The 24,552-nt window shown below is 39.6% G+C and overlaps 1 protein-coding gene across 5 annotated transcripts in view; it reads right to left on the bottom strand.

The window, feature by feature from the left end:
• Nucleotides 1–24,552, bottom strand: part of LOC133137386 (retinoic acid receptor beta-like) — a 125,672-nt gene that overhangs the window by 49,372 nt on the left and 51,748 nt on the right. For 2 of the 5 annotated variants that reach the window (XM_061255650.1, XM_061255661.1), the window contains exon 1: nt 2,680–3,007. The exons of 2 other annotated variants lie outside the window; for them this stretch is intronic. In XM_061255650.1, coding sequence (XP_061111634.1) covers nt 2,680–2,833 — 154 coding nt within the window. In that variant the 5' untranslated portion in view covers nt 2,834–3,007. Of the gene's footprint in view, nt 1–2,679; nt 3,008–3,032; nt 3,270–24,552 lie in introns of those variants that run through there. One more of the 5 variants, XM_061255670.1, reaches the window with a different exon arrangement.

The following is a 24,552-nucleotide window of genomic DNA, read 5'->3' as shown; positions in this document are numbered from 1 at the left end:
CATTTTAGGAGTGATGTTCTCTACAACAATCGTTGGTCATATGCATTGTCTAAAAGTGGCTATATCATAATTGGATGGAAGATATCAGTTAGAATGTCTAGGATATGTCCAAAATGGCAAAATAGACAATGATGGCTTTAATGTTCTCATGTATCAACATTGCTGTGGCATGGTTGCATGAAATAAACTGATGCAGAAAGGAAGCTGCAATTGTTTCTTTTTATACTCTCATGTATTCTCGCACAGCCTACAGTCAGGGGACATTCAATCAAAATTCTAATCTGTAATTACAGTCCAATTATTTTCTTTTTCATTTTCAGTAATGTCCTTTAGTGGGCTTTATATAAATAATTCCTCAGTCAATAATCACATGTTCAGCGCTCACTGAATTTAATGAAACAGTTTGGGCATGAAGAATTTTTAAAGTATTGATATTTCATTCATTACAGTTACACGAGACAAAGTGTTCCAGAGGCAAGACTGAATTTACTATTTGGTTAAAGGTTTTCAAAAAAGCTTAGTAGCATCAGTGTTGAATTGAAGTTTGTGGAAATAGGATTTGGGATGGCACAGAGGTGATCCATGGCAGCTTGAAGAAGTCATTTTGGGATTAAGCCCTCTAAGATTACCATTTTTGATTGCAATTGGCCCTCCACGGACCAAGTCATTTGACATATACCGCTAATTATGAAGGAATGCTGGACGGATCATGCTGGGTTTCAATCTGAGTGGAATTTGCCAAGAATACAGCATAGAAGCACATGCAAGCAAGACTATTTTATTTTATTTCATTTGTGTTCTTTTGTAGTTCTTAGGTTCTTTAGGTTATGAGCAAAATAATTCAAAAATGTATTACATTTGAACTGCACTCAGTTTCAATAAAGGCATTAGTTTTACTTTTGGAGAAAAAAAAACATTAAATCTGAATGTTTCAACAGTTCCAGTAAGAGAAGTCCTTGATTCAACTAAATATCATACAACCACAAATGTTTTGTGATCTTTCCACAAGATAATGCATAGGCAAGCACTGAACATTAGGCAACCTACTCCAACATTATACTGTTCATTGCCTAGCAGATTGAATACAAACTCTCTAAATTCATGTTGCATTGAAATGTAAGACACCTATTGTTGGTTCAGTAAGGAATGAGCCCTTTCACAATATTTAACGCAATTGCTTTACTCTTGGTAACTTAACCTGCAGAAAATGGGAGAAGACCATAAGCTTTTTCATCTATGTAACCTCACCTCAAAATAAATACATTATTCGAATTGCAATATTGCTACAAATACATGAAAAAGTAATCGAAAGATCAGTCATCTGCGCCTGGTTATGTTCTCTGAAGGAATGCCAGGAAAAAGGAGTTTCCATGTCCTAGCTGGTAAGGTTAGCCTACTAGCAAACAACAAATTCCAAAAAATAAGGTTCTTCTTAGGTCGTCAAGGTTAAGATGACTCGAGCCAAATGTGTACTCTAAATAAAACTTAATACAGAGAAGTAAGCATAGCAGAATTCTAAAATTATAGTCATTTGAAGTCACTGCTGGGTTAACAAATCATACATTAACGTGACTACGTCCATACTAATACAACAATATAACCAACATTTGTAGCCGACTTTGAAAACAAGCAGAATTAAGAACCAAAATGTGCTTAAATCGCTTTACCTCTCTCACTTTAGTGATAAGGGCCACTTGTATTTGATTTGTGAAGTGACAGCGAATAGCGTTTGGTGACAGCAAGCAGCGCTTAACGTTATCGCCACTGCTGTCATACTATTATCAAAATAAATTATGAAGCGAAAACAGTCTGGCAAGAAACACACACCAGCTTGGAGGACGTATTCCATTGCGCACGAAGGCTACGCTATGTGCATGCACTTGCAATTAGCCTAATGAAGCTATATTAAAATATGTTCCTGACAATACAGGCTACTGTGATTTTGTTATCGACCAATGTAAATACTTTGTGCTTGTGGCTGACCTCGATATGAGGCTGAAATCCTGCTGGAAGGTTTTACATAAATGTAGCCTATATGGTGCAAGAGTCCTACTGTAACCTAGCAAATAAAGTTGCCATGCATATCTAAACGTCGGAGCGAGCTTCTCCCCCGAATATAGCCTACTGGGCGTGCACCCGGTGTTCATCCTTAGTGGCGGGGATAAAGAGAAACGGCGCTGGTGTTTTTATTTTGCATTCCATCGCACGTTGCAGATACCACAGTATCAGTATGTGAGTATGTTCATTCTTAGTGTAGCAAATCACACGAAAGCAATTGCAAAAGTTCAAAATGTAAATATACCATAATATATCATATGCACAAGACTTTGCACAGGTATGTCAGTTCATGCAATCAGGTGTCAAAAAGTTATCGCTTATAGATGCGGTGTAGCCTACAAATATACAATTTGGATAGTTTCGCATTGTGCGTAACCTTGCTATAGTATTGCACATTTCTGAACGTGTATATGCTAATATAAAAAAACAACAGGCTATAGGTGGGCTACGATGTCAGTAGCCTGCACGACCTCCCCTGGGAATGGCGAAAAGTTAAAAACTTAGTATAAGGCTACTCCGTTACTCATCGGGCAGCATTAAGGTAGCGAGCTACGTCTGCAAGGACAAATAAATGTAAAATAATGTGCAGCCAGTTAACTACAACATAAAATTTGAACCTACACTGTGCGCTCCGCCGATGCTGCCAGTCTGTTTGCGTTAGTCCATTGAAGCATGCTTTTAGAGCTTTTTCCTGGAGCATGCACGAAGGACTCGAAGTGTAGAAATCCAGCATTTGTCCAGGGCTCACAGCAAGAACATCCATACAATCAAACATGATGTTTCTTTGCAAGCCTGAAAAAAGTGTCTTTTTCTTTTAGGTGTGGAGGGAAATCACATGTAAAAGTAGACCCAACTCCATCTAACTCTGCCCCCTTTTTGGCACGAAAAATCTTGGTCTTTTTCCCAGTCTCGAATCATGAATTATGACCGACAACACTGCTAAAAGCTTGTAATTGATCCAAATGATCATTTACCATTTTCCAGGCAGTCCAGATTCAACAGCGAAAGGGGTGGCCACGATTTCCTCACAGTTATCACCCAGCGGATTTATCTTGAAATATTCCACACCGTCCGTCCTTTGCAGTTAACAACAAAGATATTATCCTCGACCAAGCGCGCCGGATTAAAATATATATTTTTAAATATCGCAGTTCACGATTTACGGCTACATCTCCCCTGTAATGACGAATGGGTTATCCTGCTTCCATACAGCTCACTTCCTACTAGTTTTGTCACAGGGAATGAAAGATTGAATTGCCTAATATATGCGACTGAACTTTCCATGAACCCTTCGGAGGCTGCTAACCTTCAAATGACCCAGCGAAGCTAGTCTGACATCACAGTCCCAGGATTCTCACACATCTTAAAACCAGTAGAAGAGACAGGTTTAAGAACGCAGCAAACGGCAGACTGTGATCTTTTTCCTCAAACGAGGAATTATTTTTTTCTGTAAAACAAGAGGCTTATAGCACATAGTAGAATGTTTCTGATTTAAAGTTCTGAGAGCCTGTGCAAATACAATTCAGTCGACTTCAACGTTAGACTATATCGTTCGCTTTTTGCACTTGCAGGAATTCCTCGCTAAACTAAAGCAACACGTAGCCTACAAACGTTTGGATAATTTAGGCGCTAGCCGGTGTACTGTTTAAAAGTGAATCAAGGAAGATTTCCGTTTCAAAAGGCGGAACGGAGAGAAAATGTATTCATCACGGTAACTAAAATAACACAACTCCTGGTTTTCGTTTGTTTGCAATCTAACGCTAAGGCTATCCTGACTGTGTGGTCGCCTTCTTGGAAACCTATTTTATTGTTGCTCTTCTGTAGCTATAAATATGCGGGATGTTTAAAAGAGTAGTTTAAGCCGCCACAGGCATTTTTTTTATGGGATGAGCTTGTAACCTCAACTTCACTGTGTTCGGCTCTACCTGTCGGACAAAGATCTGTATCTTATCGCAGTGCTTCTCAAACTCGGTCCTGGAATAGCATCGTACCACTGTGCATCCTGCTCGTTTCAACCGCAATTGTAATCCCATAAAAAGTGTATTTTGCTGCAAGTAGGCATTGCACTCTGCAGTGTGTCTGTATTGTGCATATGACGCATACAATTTGACATGACTTGAATTTAAAAAAGCTGTAGGCAACATTTTTCTTAATTATGCTTTTCATGTTCAGTGGGGTTGTTTACTTTAAGTCACGTTATGTTGTAAGTGGCTATGCATGCAATGAGTCCCATATTCACATTATATATTGCAAGTAATTGCATGAAGAGATACAATTTGACTGATCAAATTAAAGATTGAGCTGGATCAATTGGTGTTGATTTGATGAAACTGTGGAACGACTACTAAAACTATCTGCAGATTGAAGTCAAAGCAAATTGTAACAAGCCAAACCTGCAAAAAAATAAGCAACCTAATTGTGGGGTCTATGGAATCACTTCAGTCTTTAATTTGATCAGTTAAAAATTCCCTCTTTATGAAATGTATTAGCCATATGACTTACTGAGTCTCCTGAAATATTCTTACATGTTTGTGTGTCTCAAACTCATGTAAATCTCTGCGGGCCATTGAGGTTACAGACAGAAATTTGGACTGATCATTAGCATGACAGTGTTCATTGGTCCTGTGAAATGGGAGTTATTAGATTATAGTCTATAGTTTATAGCATCGCTACTCAACTCCACATCCTGCGGGCTGCAGTGTCTGCAGGGATTTACTTCTACCGTGCACTACACAACCTGATTTCACTAATTGGCTTAACTGAACCAAGCAGGTAAAATAATTAGTGAAATCAGGTGGTGCACTGCACGTTAGGAGCAAATAACTGCACGTTAGGAGCAAATAACTGCAGACAATGCGGCCCACAGAACGTGGAGTTGAGTATCGACTACAGTTGAACCATCAAGGATGGTGCTGCATGAAGGCACATTGTAAGACTCCTTTGTAATTGCAATACAAACACCACTTAGTGTTATGTACAGTAGTTATGTATATAATGGGCAATTACATTCTCCCTAAGTAAAGATGACTTAATAATAATAATAATAATAATTTATTTATTTAAGGGCCTTGCTCAGGTGCCCAACAGCTGTGCAGATCTTATCGTGGCTACATCGGGACGTGAACGGCCAACCTTCCCAGTCATGTACCTTAGCTACTAGGCTACAGGCTGACCCCTAATTGGGGGCCAAGCAATGAAGCTGTGTAGGTACACTGTATGTTTCTACCTTTTCTTATTATTCATCATCATAATTATCATTTTCGTCTGGCTAGGGTGTCTATAGCAGCCCCTAGAACCGTATGTTAACAAGGTTTGAAATTTGGCACACTGATTGGGGACAGTCCCATGATTCTTTTCACCAAGATTCATGTCTCAACCTTGGGAACTCTAGCGCCCCCTACAAGGTCAATGTTGAAGGTACTGTTGGATTCCTTAAATCGAGTTCAATGCTTTGACGTCAATTTCCGCAATATTGGATTTTCAGAAAAAGTAAAAAAAATAATAATAAAAAATCACAGGCCACAAATTCTGTCCAATCATCACCAAATTTGGCCTAGCCTTACAAAAGTTATCAGATGGATTTAGTGTTTCAAGTGTTCGTATGTCACAGCCAAACAAAATCGGTGGCAAAGTCACCAAAAAGCTCATATGTGAGCAACGTTTTGATGTATTGACACCAAACTTGGTACATAGACTCAGTATCCCTTCCTTGGACATGCAATAAGTTAAAACTTATTTTGCCCAATAACTGTTTATTAATTTGCCTTAAAGTAATTATTGCGTGTGGTTGTATCTTTTGGAGATCCGAAGGCAGAGACAAAAGCATTCGTCCATTACAGTCAAATCGAAAATGGTGGCAAATACGATAAACAGGAAGTGAGGTTAAAAACTCATTGATGCGGCTGCCATATTGGATTTTATCGAAAGATTAAACATTATTTTGCAGGGCACAAAGTTTGCCGAATCTTCACCAAATTTGGCACAGATGATCTTCGGACCAAGCCTCACAAAACTTATCAGATGCATGATTCGATTTTCAAAATTCAGGATTCACTTGTGACATTGCATTTTTTTCATTGGATTATAGGTTTCTCACTGCGCTTCAAGCTAACTGCAATTAATAAACAAAATGCTGTCCAGCTGCTTATTACTTCATTAAGCAGAGATCAAGTTCAATGCTGCAGTGTAGTTATCTCACTCTAGGGACACCCTTATGCTACGTCAGGTTGTAACCCTTCATCATGTTTTGTAGTTGGGTGTGCCAAACTCAGAAATCCATCTGTGATGTCCTTCTGATGTACTATACTGTAAGATTTTGTGACAATTCATGAATGACATCAATAGAAAACATCTGAGAACCAGTTGCTGCTTTAATGTTAAATGTGTAATCACAAATTCCACAATTCTACTATCTGCTTTGTCTTAGGTAAAATTGCATGAAGTGCATTACATTATTAAATATAATCGATTAACCACAAACCCAGATATTCAGCAGCAACCAAACTGGCTTAGATTCTTCCCAAACCACTGCAATAGAGCTAAACTGTCAGTGAAGTCAGCTAACATTAAATAAACAAATGTTACCTATTAGCTGCTACTGGCCACTAGCTAGCTTGAAGGGGGTTAAATGAACAATGCCAACATCTTTCAGGTACCACAGGTGAATTTGTGGGGTTTCTTGTTCCATATGTCACGTTTGAGATGTACTGATATTTTGCTTGTATTACTGCATTTCATAAAATGTATGAATGTACAGTTTCGTAAAATGTATAATATTATTATAAGAATATTATTTCTGATGGGTCAAAGGTTTTTTTCCCCTTTCACTTGTACCATGCCATACATTATTGCATGTTATTGCAGGGGAAACTACAGCAAGATAAACTTATTGTAGTTACCCCTGCTATATGCATTTAGCTCGGAAAGAGCATGTATATAAATAGTTTAATTGTTTAGAATTTATTTCATTTGAAACAATGTGTAGGAGGAAAGGCAGTAAAATTGGAGTGGTATAAGTTTTTTCAAAACCACTTAAACCACAAAATTATTTAAAATACACACAGAAAGGTATTATAGAAAGTGTGTGTGTGTGTGTGTGTGTGTGTGTGTATATATGTGTCATAGCTTCATAGTCAAGGAACTTCCCTCTCCTTGGGGGGGACCCGTTAGATTGCAGTTTGTCTTACCTCCTTCGGTCAGACATTTTTCATTCCACAGGCAGCCCTCTGGTTAGTGGGTTGCGAATGGAGGAGTGTGCTGGGAGTAGCAAACCACCATGACTATCTAAACATCCCATTAAATTCGGCTGTAGCCCCACATGTGCCAGACAGCTCCCTATATCTCACAAAACTTATGTCCTCACCAAATAGCTGGCTGTTTTTAAGCCACTATTTTTTAAAACCAATTTCCTGGTGACAGGAAGAGCTTAAGGCAGTTAATAAATGTAGCTTTTGGGATAATATATTGCATTGCTGTTGTGCTACACGTCTTGAATCTTTTAAAAGGCAGCCTTTTCATAAGGCCCCCAGAGAAGGAAAACCTCTTGGAGGTGAGAGACTTTCCTACCTGAGGTAATCTGTACTAAAACAGATGGTGGATAATGTTTGTTCAGCCAAGAAGATTTCCCTCTAAAGTAGCTTTTGATTTCTAGCAGAATAGTATTGTCAACCGGAAGAGCAAGCCTGTTATGTATATATTTTACTGCATTGACTGCTTACTGTGTGTCCAAATAGTAAACCATACAATGTATAATTCTCTGCTCATAAATGTTTATTTGACTACATCCTGAAAAATAGTGATTGACTGAATCTATACAGTATTTATTAAATGTTTTGTTTGGCTGTTTTGTTAATGAATTTATTTAGTCTGCAGCCTCAAGGATAAAGATTATTAAACATTTCAGAAATAATACATAATTATAAAGTGATACTGAAATAAATGTCCCTTCTAAACATATTTTTTAAATAGACCACAGACGTTTACACTAGACAGCATTCTCTGGTTTTGGTATGGTTTCGTTCATAATTGTGCCATGTGTTTTCATGGTATTCACTTAATTTCCATGCTGCACTTTTAGGTTGGCTACATTCATTTTTTTCCCCATCCTGTCTGTGAGGCATACGGCACTCAGGGCTTTTAGTTTTGATTTGTTCAATCTCTCATGGTCTGCACAAGTTCTCAGTACTCTCAGTACTCTCAGTACTCAGTACACTGTACTTGAAAGTGCTGCCATTAACATTTTCACAAACATCATATGTGTAGCTATATACTTTAAAGTATGAAGTCCATTCTTCAAATTAGTTTACGTTTGTTTTTGACAGGAACATAAATGGTATTGTATTGCAACCTGGTTGTTGATTATGCAAGATGTTTTTAGAATTGGCATTAGTAATACTGTACACTTGCAGTTGGACATACAGTCCTGTAGTATTACCATGACATAGCTGTGATGGACAGCGAGCTATGCGTAGGGTATCCAAAGATACCCTATACAGTTATTAATCCAATCTATGAACAGCCTTTTGACTCGGTTGCATTGAACTGCTGTAGCTCATCTTTGTGCAATTAATGAAATATTTTTGGTTATGATGAAAATATATCTGATTTAACCTTAAATACTGATAATTTCATCAAAATGATTTAATGTAACCCACTGTCTTTCCTTCAACATACAGTATGTTTTGTTACATGGCACATGTATAAACTTTTTTCCTGATTGGGAATCTTGTTAATCATGAAAAACTGTAACTGGCTTAATGAATAAAAAAAACATTTGAATTCAGTTTGTAGCACAGTGACTACAGCTGCTAAATTAAATATTTGGCTCTTGGTCTTTTTATTCTATCCAAAACCATATTATAGCAATATATAAGTAATATTTGCATGGTGCACAAGCTATAACGCATAATACACAATCAAACATTTTCACTCATGATTGTCTAGTCTAAGTAAATCACAGTACAAAGTAATTTAAAAGGCAAATAATAATTACGACAACAACAAACGATTTTTAACATACTCCAAATCCCTTGTTCCTCGAAATCCTGAGGCGATACAGTCAAACCCAGTAGAGCTCCTTACTACATTTGAATTCTGTGGCCTCTTTATTCATTGTAAGGGGTTTAAACTCAAAAACCCTTGGGGTTATTTATGCCTCCAAACATGTCAGCTTAGAACCCATCACAGTATTGCAGAACATTCATTATTCCAGCCCATTTTTGACCAATGCATATTTTTTATGTGGGTGGGAGGAATTTGGCAAAACATTCCGCAAATATGTCCTATACTGTATATCCACACACAATTATTTATGACAGTGTCATCAATTCCATGCTACAGATGATTATACCACAGTACAATTTTATTAAGTTATATGCAGCATACTTCTATTACACTAGAGATGGTTACACTGTAGTTATTACATTCATAGATCCTGCAGAGATACTTGGTACCTGCTCCAACAGTTTCAACAAAGGTTGCTCAGTCTCTGCAGTATACTAAGTAACAAGAACAAATTAGGCTAATATAAAAGCAACCGCATTGTATTAATAAAACAAAAGATTAAAAAAAACATGGGGAGTCATATTTAATTCATCCTTGTTCCTGCAGTGCTAAGTGACGGAATTTAAGCTGTGTCAGTGCCATACACAGGGCTCTTCACGATGAGGCCAAGATTCCCATTCACCCTCAGGAAAACTGAGATTGTGATCAATGCTTTTCACTGACGAGGCAGGAGGCTGGGTCTCCTTACTAAAAGGTACATGATAAATTAAGGCACTACCTGCATACATCTCCAGCCATGGGTGTTACGCAGCGTCGTATTACAATAAGGCACAGTGGAAGCCAATCATTACACAATAAAAGTGATCACTCCTTACTGCACGGTTCAAAAGGCTATCTGATTTGTGTAGCTGTCCATTGATATTGACTGTGCCCGCAGTTAACACTAATTACACCTGTGGTGTTTTCTGTGATGAGGGATCGGGTGGCGGCCCACGGCTGGGTGAACGGACACATTAATAGAGAGCTTCTCGCTTTCGCGGAGAGAATTACAGGGAGAAAGAGAGAGAGAGAGAGAGAGAGATCCTCCACAGCTCCTTGGAGCAGTGTGAGACAGAGATGCAGTAAGGGATCCCCCTTGCTCAGCTGACGGGACCACACAGTGTAACACTACACCATACAGATATCAAACACTGGTCATATGCCTGTAATATGTATTGAATGCATCCATAAACATATGCCATTTTTTATTTTGTTAAATATAGACACTCAAATCGGCGGCACAGATGGTGCAGTGGTTAGCACTGCCGCCTCACAGCAAGGAGGTCCTGGATTCGAATCCCCGTCGGCCAGGGTCTCTCTGTGTTTGCATGGGTTTCCTCCGGGTACTCCGGTTTCCTCCCACAGTCCAAAGACATGCAGGTTAGGCTGATTGGAGAGTCTAAATTGCCCGTAGGTATGAGTGTGTGAGTGAATGGTGTGTGTGCCCTGCGATGGACTGGCGACCTGTCCAGTGTGTATTCCTGCCTTTCGCACAATGTATGCTGGGATAGGCTCCAGCCCCCCTGCGACCCTGTTCAGGATAAGCGGGTTAAGATAATGGATGGATGGATGGATAGACACTCAAATAGTACCCCCCCATTACAGTAATATTTCATGTCCATCATATAATGCATTTACAAAGACTGAAAACATCATGTATTACTATGTACATTAAAACCTTAATTTCAAGGTTTGTACTCCGACCGACTGCGTTAAGCCCATTTGATAACAACTAAACATCAGGAAGTGCATCAAACTGCATATTGTATATATCAGAATTACATTCACTGTGGATATTCAAGGAAATTCTCAGCTCAAGATCATTTTAGCTTGTAAACAAATGAGTAAAGGAAAGCACAGGGAAGGATGCGCTAGACTTGTAATCTCCCTTTGCTTTGCGAGTTCATGATTCTCCTTCAGTCACTTGTGCGTGGGAATGTCATCGTATTTTTCCCTACTTGGCTGCAGTAACTGTAATCAGTTTGTTTGCATTCTGTCAGTGGCAGCAGCTGTGACCGTCTGTATAGCTCTCAGGAGCCTCTTTAGAACATGTCTGAGCTCAGTCTGTTATCTTTGATTAGAGGAGACCAAAGATTAGCCAATATGTTACTTACTGGTGGGTCATAATTAAATCTCTGTTTTTAATAAGAGCTCAACTGAAACACTCAAACACACACCTTTTTTTAAACATAGCTGCACATGTCTCTTGAATTGAATACGTGCCTTGAATTAAATAAATCAAACAGCCAATTGAAAAGGGCTGAACCATGTCCACACTGGTTGACTAAAGAAATAAAAGAATACCTCACATATATTTACATATGAAAGATATATCATGTTTATTTGTTCACTTCATCTATCACGTACTGTAGAGCAGGCTTTGAACCCTAAGGTTCTGGAGAAACTAAGTAAAAAAAATAAAAGCATGCACTAAAAATGGGCATAATTATGAACAGAATTGAATTTCATACTGGGTCTCCATCTGTCATCATTTACATTGATAAAAACCATTTAAAACCCATTGAAACACCCCAGTACAATTCTAAACTGATTACAAATGACACTCAACATTTTCAATAATTCATGGTACTAATTCCATCTTGTGTTAGTCAAAGTCAATTACCCTGTATTTTCCTTTAAATGTAAAAATTCTAAAGGCATGAACATGAAATACTAGAACTTTCTAAATTATTTGAATAGTCACCCTGAAGATTGAACGTATCACAGCATTTACCTCTACATTCACGGTAGTACAGTCTCATAATGATCATATACAGTATATCTAATAAAACTAGAAAGGAATTAGCACATATTAATGAAAATGTGCCATTCCTTATTGATTGCTGTGAAGTAATGACATTGAACTCCATTGTTCAATAAATTGGAGCGCCATTTGCCATTAGCACCATAGAGATAGACATATCCTCCTCCATTCAGGACTGGGAGAATCTCAGTAGGGAGAATCTTATGCACACACGCACGCGCACACACACACACACACACACACACACACACACACGCATACACACACACACACCCACAGGCCCTCCTTCATGTTGTGCTTGTTGATTTGTGCAAGCCTCCCAGCACTCCCAGTTCCACACTTCTCTGCCTGCTTGGTCTGTGCTGCATTCTCAGTCTGACAGGAAGGGCTGATACTTCAACTCCTGACCTTGTGAAGCCAAAGGCCAGTGCAGCTCTCTGGCCAGGGCGAGAGTCAGATCAGTGTTCGATCAACAATGTCAGGAAACCTGTAAAGACTCACTGCTCAACAACTCACTGTGATAAGTCTGAATAAGTTTCACAATGGAAAGCACATTGCACTAAAACAAACCAGGCTTATGAATTGTTCTAGAATAAGGGTTGTTTTGGTCAATTTCTTCAACTTTAAAGGGTCACCCATCTGGGTGCTCTGCCATGCTTCAGTTTAATGAAATATTAATTGATGCAGAGTGCCTTGTGCTAGTGTTTCAGTATTTTGACTCTGTTCCACTATTCTAGTAATACAAAAATCTTACAGATTAATCTTACATTTAATCTTACAGCATACTTTCCCATCTGTGTGGAAATTAAAATTTGGCCTGTACAATGTCTTTAAAAAATCTATTGCAATAATCCGTTTTTCCCACCCTACTAACATGACACAGTAATAATGACAGCACCCATCTGGTGAAGGTCAGTTTATCACTGCTGATTATTGTGTGATGTACAATAAAGTACTTGGATATGAGTAGTTAGATGAGTACTGTCCAACGTATGCGTAGGCTTAGTACTGTCCAATGAGTGCTATACAGCATATTGACAGTTACTTGCGATTGTGTATTGTTCCACAGCATTTTTGTATAGGTATTTGTGGTGCCATATATGGCATTCCACTTCTTGCATACCTTAAAAATCTTTGATATTCAGGCCTCAATCGAAAGTCTCCATCAGTAGCTACTACTTAGGCTAATATGACTGCAGCTAAGTAATTGCTCTGGGTCTGTTTCCCTTATGTTTTCAGTACCTAGCTCACTTTTCATTGTGTCCTCCATTCCTGGCTTAGGTTTCTTATGCTATTTCTTCCAGGCTAGCCCTTGAGTTCTTTGATCTGGAACCCTGTAATGCTCGCTCTCATACTGAGAGCCTCAGGACTGCTGTATCTAAAGTCTTCTAGAAGCATTTTCCTCAGAGGCAATTGGGGAGGGGGCTTAAGTGAACCTCAGATTGCAGCAGCTCAAACAGATGAGAAGCATCTGTTGAGTACTGTCTCTCTCAGTCAATTATACACAAAGCTAAAGGACAGGTCTTGCACAAAGCACCATTCAGTATCACCCCACGTCGATATAACACTACCACAACTGCAAGTGAATGTCTAAAAACACATTACTGAACCAAAATAAAAGAGTATCATATTGGCAAAGAATATGCATTTTACTTCATAGCCATTGGTTTATGTTGTTTGGAAGCTCTTGGAAGTCTTTTGAAAGGATGACACACAAAAACCATTTTATCGATAGGAGTGTTAGATTTATGGGGTGTGTCTGTCCTGCATGAAGGCGTAGCGAGATGGTAGGAGTGAGAGTGTGGGGTGATGTTGGAAACTGGGGAATATCTGTGAATGAGCCTGGTTCACCACTGCGATGGTGCTGTTCCTTTCAAGTAAATGTCCCCCCGTTGTTACATTTTTCTGCTGCTGACTGCCGTCCAGATGTGGCACAGCAGGTTGTACGGTTGTTTTTGCATTACAATGTGTGGCTGTTCAATCAAAACAACAACGTCCTCATTCTTACCTTTGAGCAACATTTTTTTTGTTTTGTCACTTAACATGATCCCCCGGTAAGTCAGGGGATTATTTGAAAGTTTTTAGTTCCATCCATCAGTAATGAGCAATAAAAACACACACGCTGGTGTTTTGATCTCTTATTCAGCTTTGAGATCGAAATAAGACACAGAAATGGATACTTTCCGCTATTTCCAATTTAAGACAGAATGCCATAAAAGCCCCCTGTAGTGGCAGAGCTAAAAGAAACACCTGATCATGGCCTCACATTGAGAATTTGTATACACTGTGTCAGGAAGCATCAGCCAGGAACAATTTCAACTGAATCATCAGTTCTGTCTACAGTTTTGCTCTCTCACCCAATTATTCCTACAACTGTAACACGCAAGTAATAACTGATAAAGTGGATGACACAGCGCCCTTAAGTCTTTAAATACTGAGGGTGTGGGCTGCATTATACACTCCGCAGAAGACACCTTCTGGCTGTTTCCTGTTCTTGTGATCCTATTTTGCACTACTTTGTTGTTTGCTTTAAATCTCTTTGGCCTTTCCAATGTCCCTCACGAGAAGAGGCAATTAATGTGACATATTGAATGTTTTGTGAAATATGTTCATGTTCACACTGACCTGAGATATACCTTTTCCTGACCAGCCAAACTGACTGCTATTTTTCAGATTTCAGATTCAGATTTCAGCCAAAGCCTTCTCCATCTGTACAAGTATTTCTGCAAGCAGGTTTAATTACATTTTATATCTTAATATTTTCAGCAAATAATACATCTGTGGGCGGCACGGATGGTGCAGTGGGTAGCACTGCCGCCTCACAGCAAGGAGGTCCTGGGTTCGAATCCCCGTTGGCCTGGGCCTCTCTGTGCGGAGTTTGCATGTTCTCCCCGTGTCTGCGTGGGTTTCCTCCGGGTACTCCGGTTTCCTCCCACAGTCCAAAGACATGCATGTTAGGCTGATTGGAGAGTCTAAATTGCCCGTAGGTGTGTGTGTGTGTGAGTGTGTGTGTGTGTGTGTGTGTGTGAGTGTGTGTGTGAATGGTGTGTGTGTGTGTGAATGGTGTGTGTGCCCTGCGATGGACTGGCGACCTGTCCAGGGTGTATTCCTGCCTTTCGCCAAATGTATGCTGGGATAGGCTCCGGCCCCCCTGCGACCCTGATCAGGATAAGCGGGTTCAGATAATGGATGGATGGATGGATGGATAATACATCTGTTCACCTGGTTTTTGAAATGTATTAAATCTGCAATGTCTTTTCTCAAGGTCCATTATACATATTTGGAACCAATCTAAATCTAATTTTTAATCAAAATGCATTTTATAATTAATCATTCCCAAAATGTAATTCCCCACTTCATTGGGGAGGCTGAACAACATTCACTACATTATTACTGAGAAATTGCAGTGCAGTTCTTTTAGTTGTTGGTAGATGTGAGTGTGCTCTTGAGAAAGGTTCCTTAAACCCCCAATTTTTGCTGTCCTTAAAAAAGGACATCTGCTGAAAAACATGAAGGCTAGCAACAATAAAAGCAATTTGTTCTAAGGGTTCTCTCATAGATGTTTAAAACCTAACAAACATCTTGTGTTTACATATGAAACACTGGTAGACCGGTAGAAAATTCAAATATTCATTTCAGACAAACAGGCAATAAACTCTGCTCGTTTGGGGCAAAGCAGCCATAGCGCTTATTACAACTGCTCCCCCGGTGCATATGCAGGTCGATATAGACGCTGTAATTACACCTTGCTCCAAGTCTCAGTGATCATGAGGAACTGCACAAATTCTGTTCAGCTCTAGGCAAGGGACTCACTGTTCTCACAGAAAACAAACTGAGTTTTAGTCAATACATTTAAGACAGCATTATCACTTGGGTAAAAAATACTTGACTTAGCATTGTTATTTTAAGATTGAAGTCTACATCCTTGGCATCATTTCCTTTCCCCTATCTCTAATTGATTCCTTTGATAAAGACGAAGAAAAAGATTTTATCATCAAACCGCTGGGCCTGCTCACGCCAGTGTCTTCATAGCTGTTTCTCTAAAGCAACAACAGCTAATTCTATCAGCGAAAGATCTCATCATTAATCATCTCGCTCAGTCTGTTCATTGTAAAAGTCACCTCCCATTACACACCCTTTATTTCTCTAAGTGCTGCTTTAAACACTCCCCAATGTGTCTTTTCAAGCAGCCATGTTGCCTCACAACTACTAATGGCTGAGTCTCTCCGCTTTTGTTAGCCTGTAGCTCATTTGAGCCCTCCTACATGCCCCATATAACTGCTATAGTTGAACGAATAACAAGGCGACTGGATGTGAGTAAGCAGTGGATAATTATATAAAATGAGGCCAATCACAATGGGTTTGATGGAATCCAACAAATTATCGCATTAGCTTAATGGATTTGGTAACAGAATTCTAATAAAGGAAGAGCCAATGAAATGTAAAAGTCATTTCCTTCAGCAAATGAAAATCTGTGACTTCATAACTGAGAATAAACAAACATAACGTGCTAAAGCTTTTCTGTTTTACGCAGTGAGTGACAAGTTCTTCAAACCCCCATCCCATGACAGCAACCTCCTTTGTGATTTCAGGTGGGTGAGTATCGGATGTGTGTCCTCAAAAATGCATGAAGTCAGGTGTCCACTCCTTTTCCACACAGTAATTCATCAGCTAGGCTCCTGCAGTCAGTGCCCCAGAGGCTTGCTTGACGGACACCGGTGACACAGGCAGATCACAGGCACAATCTGTCCAGTCACACGGAGGAGTCACTGCTGAGAAACAAGGTGATAGCCTTTTACCCTGAGTGAAACCGGTCAATGATGCGCCCCCTGCCACAGTCGTCTAGGCCCCAACATGCATCACTGCACTTTCTAAAACTAGACACACCACTCAGAAACAAGCTTTTTTATAACTATTTTCAATTTACATTGTAAAGGAGTAATGGGCATATCTGGTTGTGTTAATAAAAAAGAAGAAGAAGCAGAAATTAATCATTGCTGAGTACCCAATTATTTTGCTGTGTCAAAATACAGCTACATATAAGTGGGTGCTTTCATTCATAAAATATAGGAGACGATTATGGGCAAGCCATCAATGAAACCTCTTCTTAAGCATCTATTCTAGTGTAAAGTACATATTGTGCATTCAAGGGGTGTCCCAATTGAATCAGTAAATCAAACATGTGTACTATTATATTATACTACTATATTATTATTATTATTATTATTAATAGTAAAAATCTAACATTTACTTCACAGCAATACACAGCAATCTAAATCACAGATGCAATGCTTTATTTTACATCTGTAATGTGTAAGTCCTGCAATAGACTGCCAGAAATCAACAATATGTTCCCATACCCTCCTGACAATGATGAGAAGATGGTTCTCTACAGTAGGGCCTGGAGCTCTCCTCTTCAGAGAAACCTTGTTCCCCAGAGAACAATCTTTGTTCAGATCAAAGCAGAGCAGAAATCCATACAATAAAACAGATATTTCAATGATTTCTAAAAGCAGAGGTGCACCTGGTCCTCACCTTAGCTGTTATCTGCATTCAATTAAGTGTTTGCCACTGAACTCAGATTTCTTAGTCTGCTGTATTGCATTCCTCCCTTTAGAATTTCTTTGAAAGATATGCCAGCAGTAAGCCATGAACTATCCTAAGAACATTCAAAAGACATGGTGGCACTATAGACCTCTGTATATAAAAAAGTAACTATTCATTAAAAATCGCTGTTATTTTACAGATATTCCAAAAATGCCACAGTGACTAATTGCCACATCAGGACTATGCACCCAGTGGATTACTGCCATTTTGATTTGCCTTGCTGTCTTCTCTTGAGCGTCGTCTTTGATACATCTACACCTATATCCTAGAGCTTGTTCTCCAACAGTAACAAAGGGATTTCTCTTTTAAAACACTTGTCCAATTGCTTTTGGCCCCTAAAATTGGGGGGACTATGTATAAAAACAGCAACAATTCCTACACTGTTCAGCCAATACGGATTTAAAAACACTCAAAAAAAAATAAAAATAAATAAAAGCATTTTAACTTCATAGTAATTGTTTTATTTCAAATTCAATATGCTGGAGTTAAGAGTGAAAACAACAACAAAAAAATGTGCCACTGTCCAAATACTTATGGACTGCAAAGTTATTCCTTCATACTACTCTTGCAATATTATTATTTCAGAAATGTAACAAACAGTTAAAACATTGAAGTGAAATGTCTAATGCTTGTGTCAGAAAGTGTTGGAGTGTTAGACAAAGACAAATACTGTATACTGTATGTACAAGGGTTCATTTCAGACAAATGGATTTCATGAACAGTGAAACAGAAAATCGGCTAATGCTAATTCATTATAACTTTCTGTGTTCAACTTGAAAATTGAGAAATCTATATAATATGATTACAATATATACTTGTACACATATGTGAGTTCCACACAAGAATACAAGAATTTGATGTTTAAACCTAACTGCAATTAAGTCCTTCAAAGTAGAATATAGCAACATTATGTGATACTTCACAAGATACATAATGATCACAATGTATTTACCAAAATTGATGGATACCAAATGGTGACATCTAAATAAATGAGGTACTTCCAGGTGATAGCACTGGCAGTTGGGCATTTGTGGTTATGAGTTCTTGGCCTTACTTGCTGCTTGCAGCTATATTTCTTATAATGATTTTTTTTTCAAATAATACAGAAATACATCAGGTTGACACACAGGCTTCTGTGGAGCATCAGCACAGCTTTGGGAGCATGAGGAGGTGAAAAGAGCGTGCATTTACTCCAGTCTCCAGCCCCCCGTGCACCCTTCCCTTCCCTTTTTATAAGCGCTTAATGCCCTCACGTCATACGGGCAAAGCCCAATTCTCCGAATTTGGTGGAAAGCGGTTTCCCCCCCAGACCTCGCTGGAGGAGCTTCTCATGGGTGCGGGCGGCCCTGCAGACGGCCCTGCGGCCGGGGGAGGGATTACCGGCGCTCGAGCGGCTTCAGACGGTGAGCCCAGGCCCATCTCATCAGAGCAGAACAGCGCTATCTCCAGCTCACTCGCCAAGCTGGCGATTTCATGGAGATTAACACTCAAAGTCCCCTAATCTCTCTCTGCAGTGATATTATCGATGGCTTGTCCACTCGTCCGCATCTGTTTCCATGTTACTTCAGGGCTTCGCGTCCACAAGCGCATGTGCGCATCACACGCAATTTGGTAATTGTTAATGCTAATGTTTAAAAAAATAAATTATGTTTACTGTGTTTTCATTACTGCTTGTAAAGCAAACTAGTTTCAGAGATGTAGGGATTTAATTAGCGATTAAGCCTCTAAGAGACGGTCAATGAAGACTCCTAATTAGTTCATTTATGAACAGCCATTGCCTTAAAATGTACCCATCACAAAGAAAAAAATTGCTTCCATCGAGAAGTACAAATTCTGTTTCACTGCAATAGCAGACCAATGCCGGTTAATTCAATAACAGGGCCTGAGGCAGCTACAGTAGGCTAACTACATCATTGTTAAGGCTCTTGATTTTTTCAAAATTATAGAAAATGACAAGTGAACTCAACATGAACTGGGGCATCAGGAAGGGATTCCAGTATTGGCATTTCTTAATCTAAGTGAGCCGGTGCCAAAAAAAATCAATACATTTCAGCCACGCTTGTCCTTTACTATTTTCTCTGCCTGTTTCTCATTCTTGAAATAAAAAGATCATTCAAATATGCTGTGCGCACTCAAGTCTAACAGAACAGAAGAAATGCAAAAAAGAAAATGGGGGAGGGAAATGGGGAGGGGGGGGGGGGGGGGTGGAGAAATTCCCTCATGCTATAAAGTCACTGCATCAGTAATGTGATGCACGTAAACCGAAAATGAACTAAAAAAGAAAAAAAAAAAAAAAAAAAGCAAAAGAAAGGATTTACAAAAAAAACTCCAGGGGTTCTTTTCACAGTAAACTTACTTTTCACCAGTGCTATTACAAGCTCCATTCACATTATTGGATTCAGCCCATGCCGCATAACCAAGGTGCTGACAGAGGCTGATTACCCAATAACTCCTGCACTCCTCAGAAGAGAGGTCACCCAGAGGACAGGAATGCAGGCCTTCCTGTGGGCCACTGGCCCTCCCCGACGCCCAGACATGGCTATACCCGCCCTTCTTCTCTCCATCACCAAGTCCTCTTTTCACACCACCATCCCACCTTCCTCTGGCTTCCCTTCACCATTGCTTTGATATAGACTCTCTCTCTCTGCCTCTCTCTCCATCGCTCCCCATGCCTCCTCTTGTACACGCTGTCTCACACCTCTCTCCTGCTCTCTTTCCCGTGCTGCAGCACTACCTCTCTGCATCTTCTCTTCCCTCCCCTCTCCCTTTTCCCCCCTTTCCTCTTTCTTCCCACTTCCCCCATCCCTGCTCTTCTTCTGCATTTCCTGAAATAGATTTACGCTCCTTTGCTCCGCTCCAGAAAATAACAATTCACTGTACGGCAGAGGATCGAGCCCAGACATTTGAAACAGTCGGACCCTATTTCATCTTTTGCCCATACATAATTTATTTAAATTCAAATGTAGTCGCATATAAAAAAATACCCATATATGACTTTATATGAAATTTGAAATATATGTGAGTGTATGGTGAGTGTGTTGATTTGCTGGGGGGATCGTGCATGCCTCTGTGTGCAACACCAGTAGGTTCTATTGCGTCGGTTAATTATTTATTGGTTAAACTCCTCAGCCTTATAAAAGATTCATATCACACACTCACTCACACACACACAAACACACAAATGTAACATCATATTAGCCATGCACTTATCAATAACAATAACCATCAGCTTGTCATAATCATGTGGAGACGTGAGGAAGGGACAGCCGCAGCAGTGTGGAAGGGAGAAGGAGATGTCATTCACAGGGATAATATGCTTGTGTGCGGGGCTAATTGATTTGGGTGTCTCATGACAGACTCTCACAATGCTGAGATGAGGTGCAATCCCTGCGCATCCGCTGTCTCTGTGCCACTCTGAGGAGTCCGACTCCGTATCTGCGCAAACAAACACCCTCGCCTCGCCACGAGAGAAATCCTCACGCTGCATAAACATCTTTTGTTCATCCTCTCAACAAAATGGCTCAACAGCCTGCTGGCTTTCCCCAAGGCAAACATCCTCAATTAGAGAGGTCTGTTTTCTCATGAGCCTGGGCTGAGGAAGACAACTACAGAAAGAGCTAGAGCCATCCTGTCACCTTCCGCTCAAAATAAACTAGCCTGGGCCAGGAGTGCAGGTCTAAAGACACCTGACCCTACGCCTGCCTGGCCACTCATCATAACATGAGCACTCGCATGCAGCGGTGACAGAGCAGACTGTGTAAACACTGCAGAGCAGGGACATGCAGGAATGTGAAACTGGCAGAAATCAACCAATATGAGCCACATTGCTTCTTTACAGCTGTTAAGGAAGCCACACTCAAACACAAAATGAATGAGTGTTTGAACAGTGATCATGGATGCTGAATATCCTCTGAAGTACAGTGTTATATATTTTTCAGTGTAGTAGCACAATAATTGAAGAGCTTGCTTGCTCCCGCTGACTGCTTAATGTACCTTCTGCAGTAATAAGCTGCACGGGGATGTGTGAATAAATAAATAGGAAACTTTTCTAAATGAATGCCAGCCATGCAAATTAATACGAATGCAGATATTTGTAAGGTAAATGCAGAAGCAAAACATTAATACATTATATTTTCATATTTCTCTGATTACATTCATATAATAGAAGAATAGAAGAAAGAGAAATTCCTCTATTCCATACTAGAAAATGTATCTGTCAGAAAGGTGTACCCAGAACCAAAAGTTTCCCAGGAATTGTACTATCCTTCACTGCAGATACATTATATTGGAGTACATTATAACCAAGCAGACAATGACAAACATTATGCTGTTTCAACTAAATATGTGAAATAAATTATCATACATTTCATCCCCTTAATACAGCTCTGATGTTAGCCCTTCAAGTTCACCACCAGTTGTACTATCGTTGAACCCCTGCCACTTTCCTGCCATTCATGTCACAGTGAACATAAATGTATTTTCATGTCTGTGTATTGGGACAAACCCAATACAGTACTGATTTACAGGATTTATTTATCTCTAAAAGAGCTACTGTTACGCAGAAGTAACATTAAGTTCAACGCATACTTGTCCATTGTGGTAAATACTATCTTTACATTCCAGACAATTACATGGTTTAAAGTAGCAAGTGAGCTGATTTCATTTATTCAGGATGCTGTGAATTTACATTTCCAAATGTCAATTAAGCGCATACATATTTTCCCAAAAAACCCTCAACTAGCACTGCAAACTAGAATGAGAAATGAAATGTCAGATTTTACAAATACAATGTGAGATGTTTATAGGAATTTATTGTGAACCATTCACAAGAGAAAATGAGCCCTTTCTGTCTGTTACACTGTGACCGATTAGAAGAGGAACCACAGAAATTGCATGGTCCGTGGAGAAGGGCCATTTTCACACTTTGGCTTTTGAAGTGATTATGGGCATATGTCCTCACAGCAATGTGACTACAATGTTAAAGTGCACAGATGAAAAATAAACCAAATCTCTTGCTTGAGCATTAGGACCACCTATGCCTTGGGGTGAGTGTATGCGAGTGTGTTACAGAGTTAGGCCGTCATGCTGGTTTTGGCAGAATTAATGTCCCCCTGCAAGAGACAGAACATCTTCCTCGCTTATCTCACAGAGCAGCAGTAGCAGGGAGCGCCCTGGCTCACAGATTAGATTTCAATACACTGAAAAGTGCTTTGGAGAGGTCTTTTGTCAGAAGCTTAAAGAGCCAAGGCGTTTTTTTCTCACTTTCTTCTACTTCAGGTCTAAGATCAAATGCTGCGAATCAGAGACTGAAGGCCCTCTTTAAATAACTGCCTTCCTTCAGCGTGAGCAGATGACTGAGGTCAATTTGGATAGCAGCTGAGGTTAAATCTGCATGAATCCAGTCATGAGCTAAATCACAGATCACACAGAGGGCAGAAAACATCTTTCATTTCTTGCTGTTTTTCAAGTTATTCTTCAAGGTGTTCTTTAGTTCCTGTTTAATTTTTTGCCATTCTTGAACACGTGTAAAGATAAGAAATAACATGTATAGAAGGGATACAATTAATTGATTTTCCTTTTCTCCTTTAACATATATCAAGACACCCACTTAAACTGTTAGAGTCTCTAGCATCATTCAATGGTGAAATTACATTACCAATTTGCAAATCCAGTAGACCATTATTCACTTTAAACTGGCAAGTAATTGGTGTCCTGTGTTTGACTTTTCATTGGCTTACCCTTTCCACCCTCTCTCACGGAACCCCAGGGAAGATCCTCAGCACTGAGTTTCAGCACCCAGCAAAAGGGGGGGGGGGGGTACGGTAACACAGTCTTTAAGGTGAAATGTATTTTCTGAGCAGGGAAACAGAGAGAGATGGTCTCCTACAGCTTTGTACTGCGTGCCTTTCAATGTAAACACTGTCCTGAGAACTGCTTTTTCATTGTCTTAGCTTTAAGGAGGTAATAAATTAGACCCCAGACAGCCACACAAGCTGCTACAGGATGAGAATGAGAATGTGGCTGTAGAAAAAGGCTGGCTTTCAATCAAAGTCCATTCAAAGAATAGTTGGGTTTTTCTAAAGAAGCATGTCATGCCTATTAACAAACTCACAAAGGAGACCATTTTCTTGATTTATATATGGTTGCCATAGAAATGCCACTGAGGGGGGAACAGAGGGAAGTTAGAACTTCACGAGGCCTGGAGCTACTTTTATTTTCTTGGGGTGCGTGGGGGTGTGGGGGCAAGGAGGTGCAAGGCAAAATTGAAGACACCAATTTCAGATGAATAATTCTGGGCATAACTCAATAATTCCAATAAAAGAGAAATGTGGAAGAGAATTTGGCCTGCGTTTTCACAAAAAAAGTTATCTTGCAAGATGGAGTTTGGAATTGTCCTTCACAGTTTTATTTATTTATTTACTCTTTTTATGAAGCTGACTGTGGCAAGACAAATATGCACATAGCCTTGCAAGAGGAGAAAAAGGAACACATAACATGTTTACAAGCGAGCTCAATACAAGGCTAGAAGAGTAAAAACACTGTGGTCTAGAGCAGATAGTAATACAATGTATTACATTGTACCACAACTCTGTTAAATGATAGTAATTGAACCAGAGTGGTGTAGCTCAAGGTCATTATCTGTTTGACAAAAGGGTTATTTGCTTGTGTAACCTGAGAATTAGGCATCTACTGCAGGGACACACTGCTTAATGCAATTTCCCGTGAATTGACTCTGAATTGAAGTTGTTATAATAAAGTCTAATAGATCCTGCTGTTATGTTGTTGTTCTGAAGCATTACGATATCTGTATGTTACTTTGGCTGAAAATAAAATAAATATTTTCATCAATCATTTTCCTTTCATACCTTTCACTGTATGTTATGTTTCCATAGCAACTGGACAGAGAATTTGTTCACACAATACAGTGTAATTAATAGATTGCAACCCCCTGTTATTCATTGTTAGACGAGGGGGACAATCGTTAGCTTAGAGAAGTTCATATCGATTGTTGCTTGCTAAAGACGTTTGTTGCCGTGGCTCCTCTATCTTCTTCAATTAGACTCAGGTTAAGTGCCCCAGCC

Source organism: Conger conger, chromosome 1 (genome assembly GCF_963514075.1).
Source record: "Conger conger chromosome 1, fConCon1.1, whole genome shotgun sequence".
NCBI lineage: Eukaryota > Metazoa > Chordata > Actinopteri > Anguilliformes > Congridae > Conger > Conger conger.
This window is presented reverse-complemented; position numbering and strand designations above follow the sequence as displayed.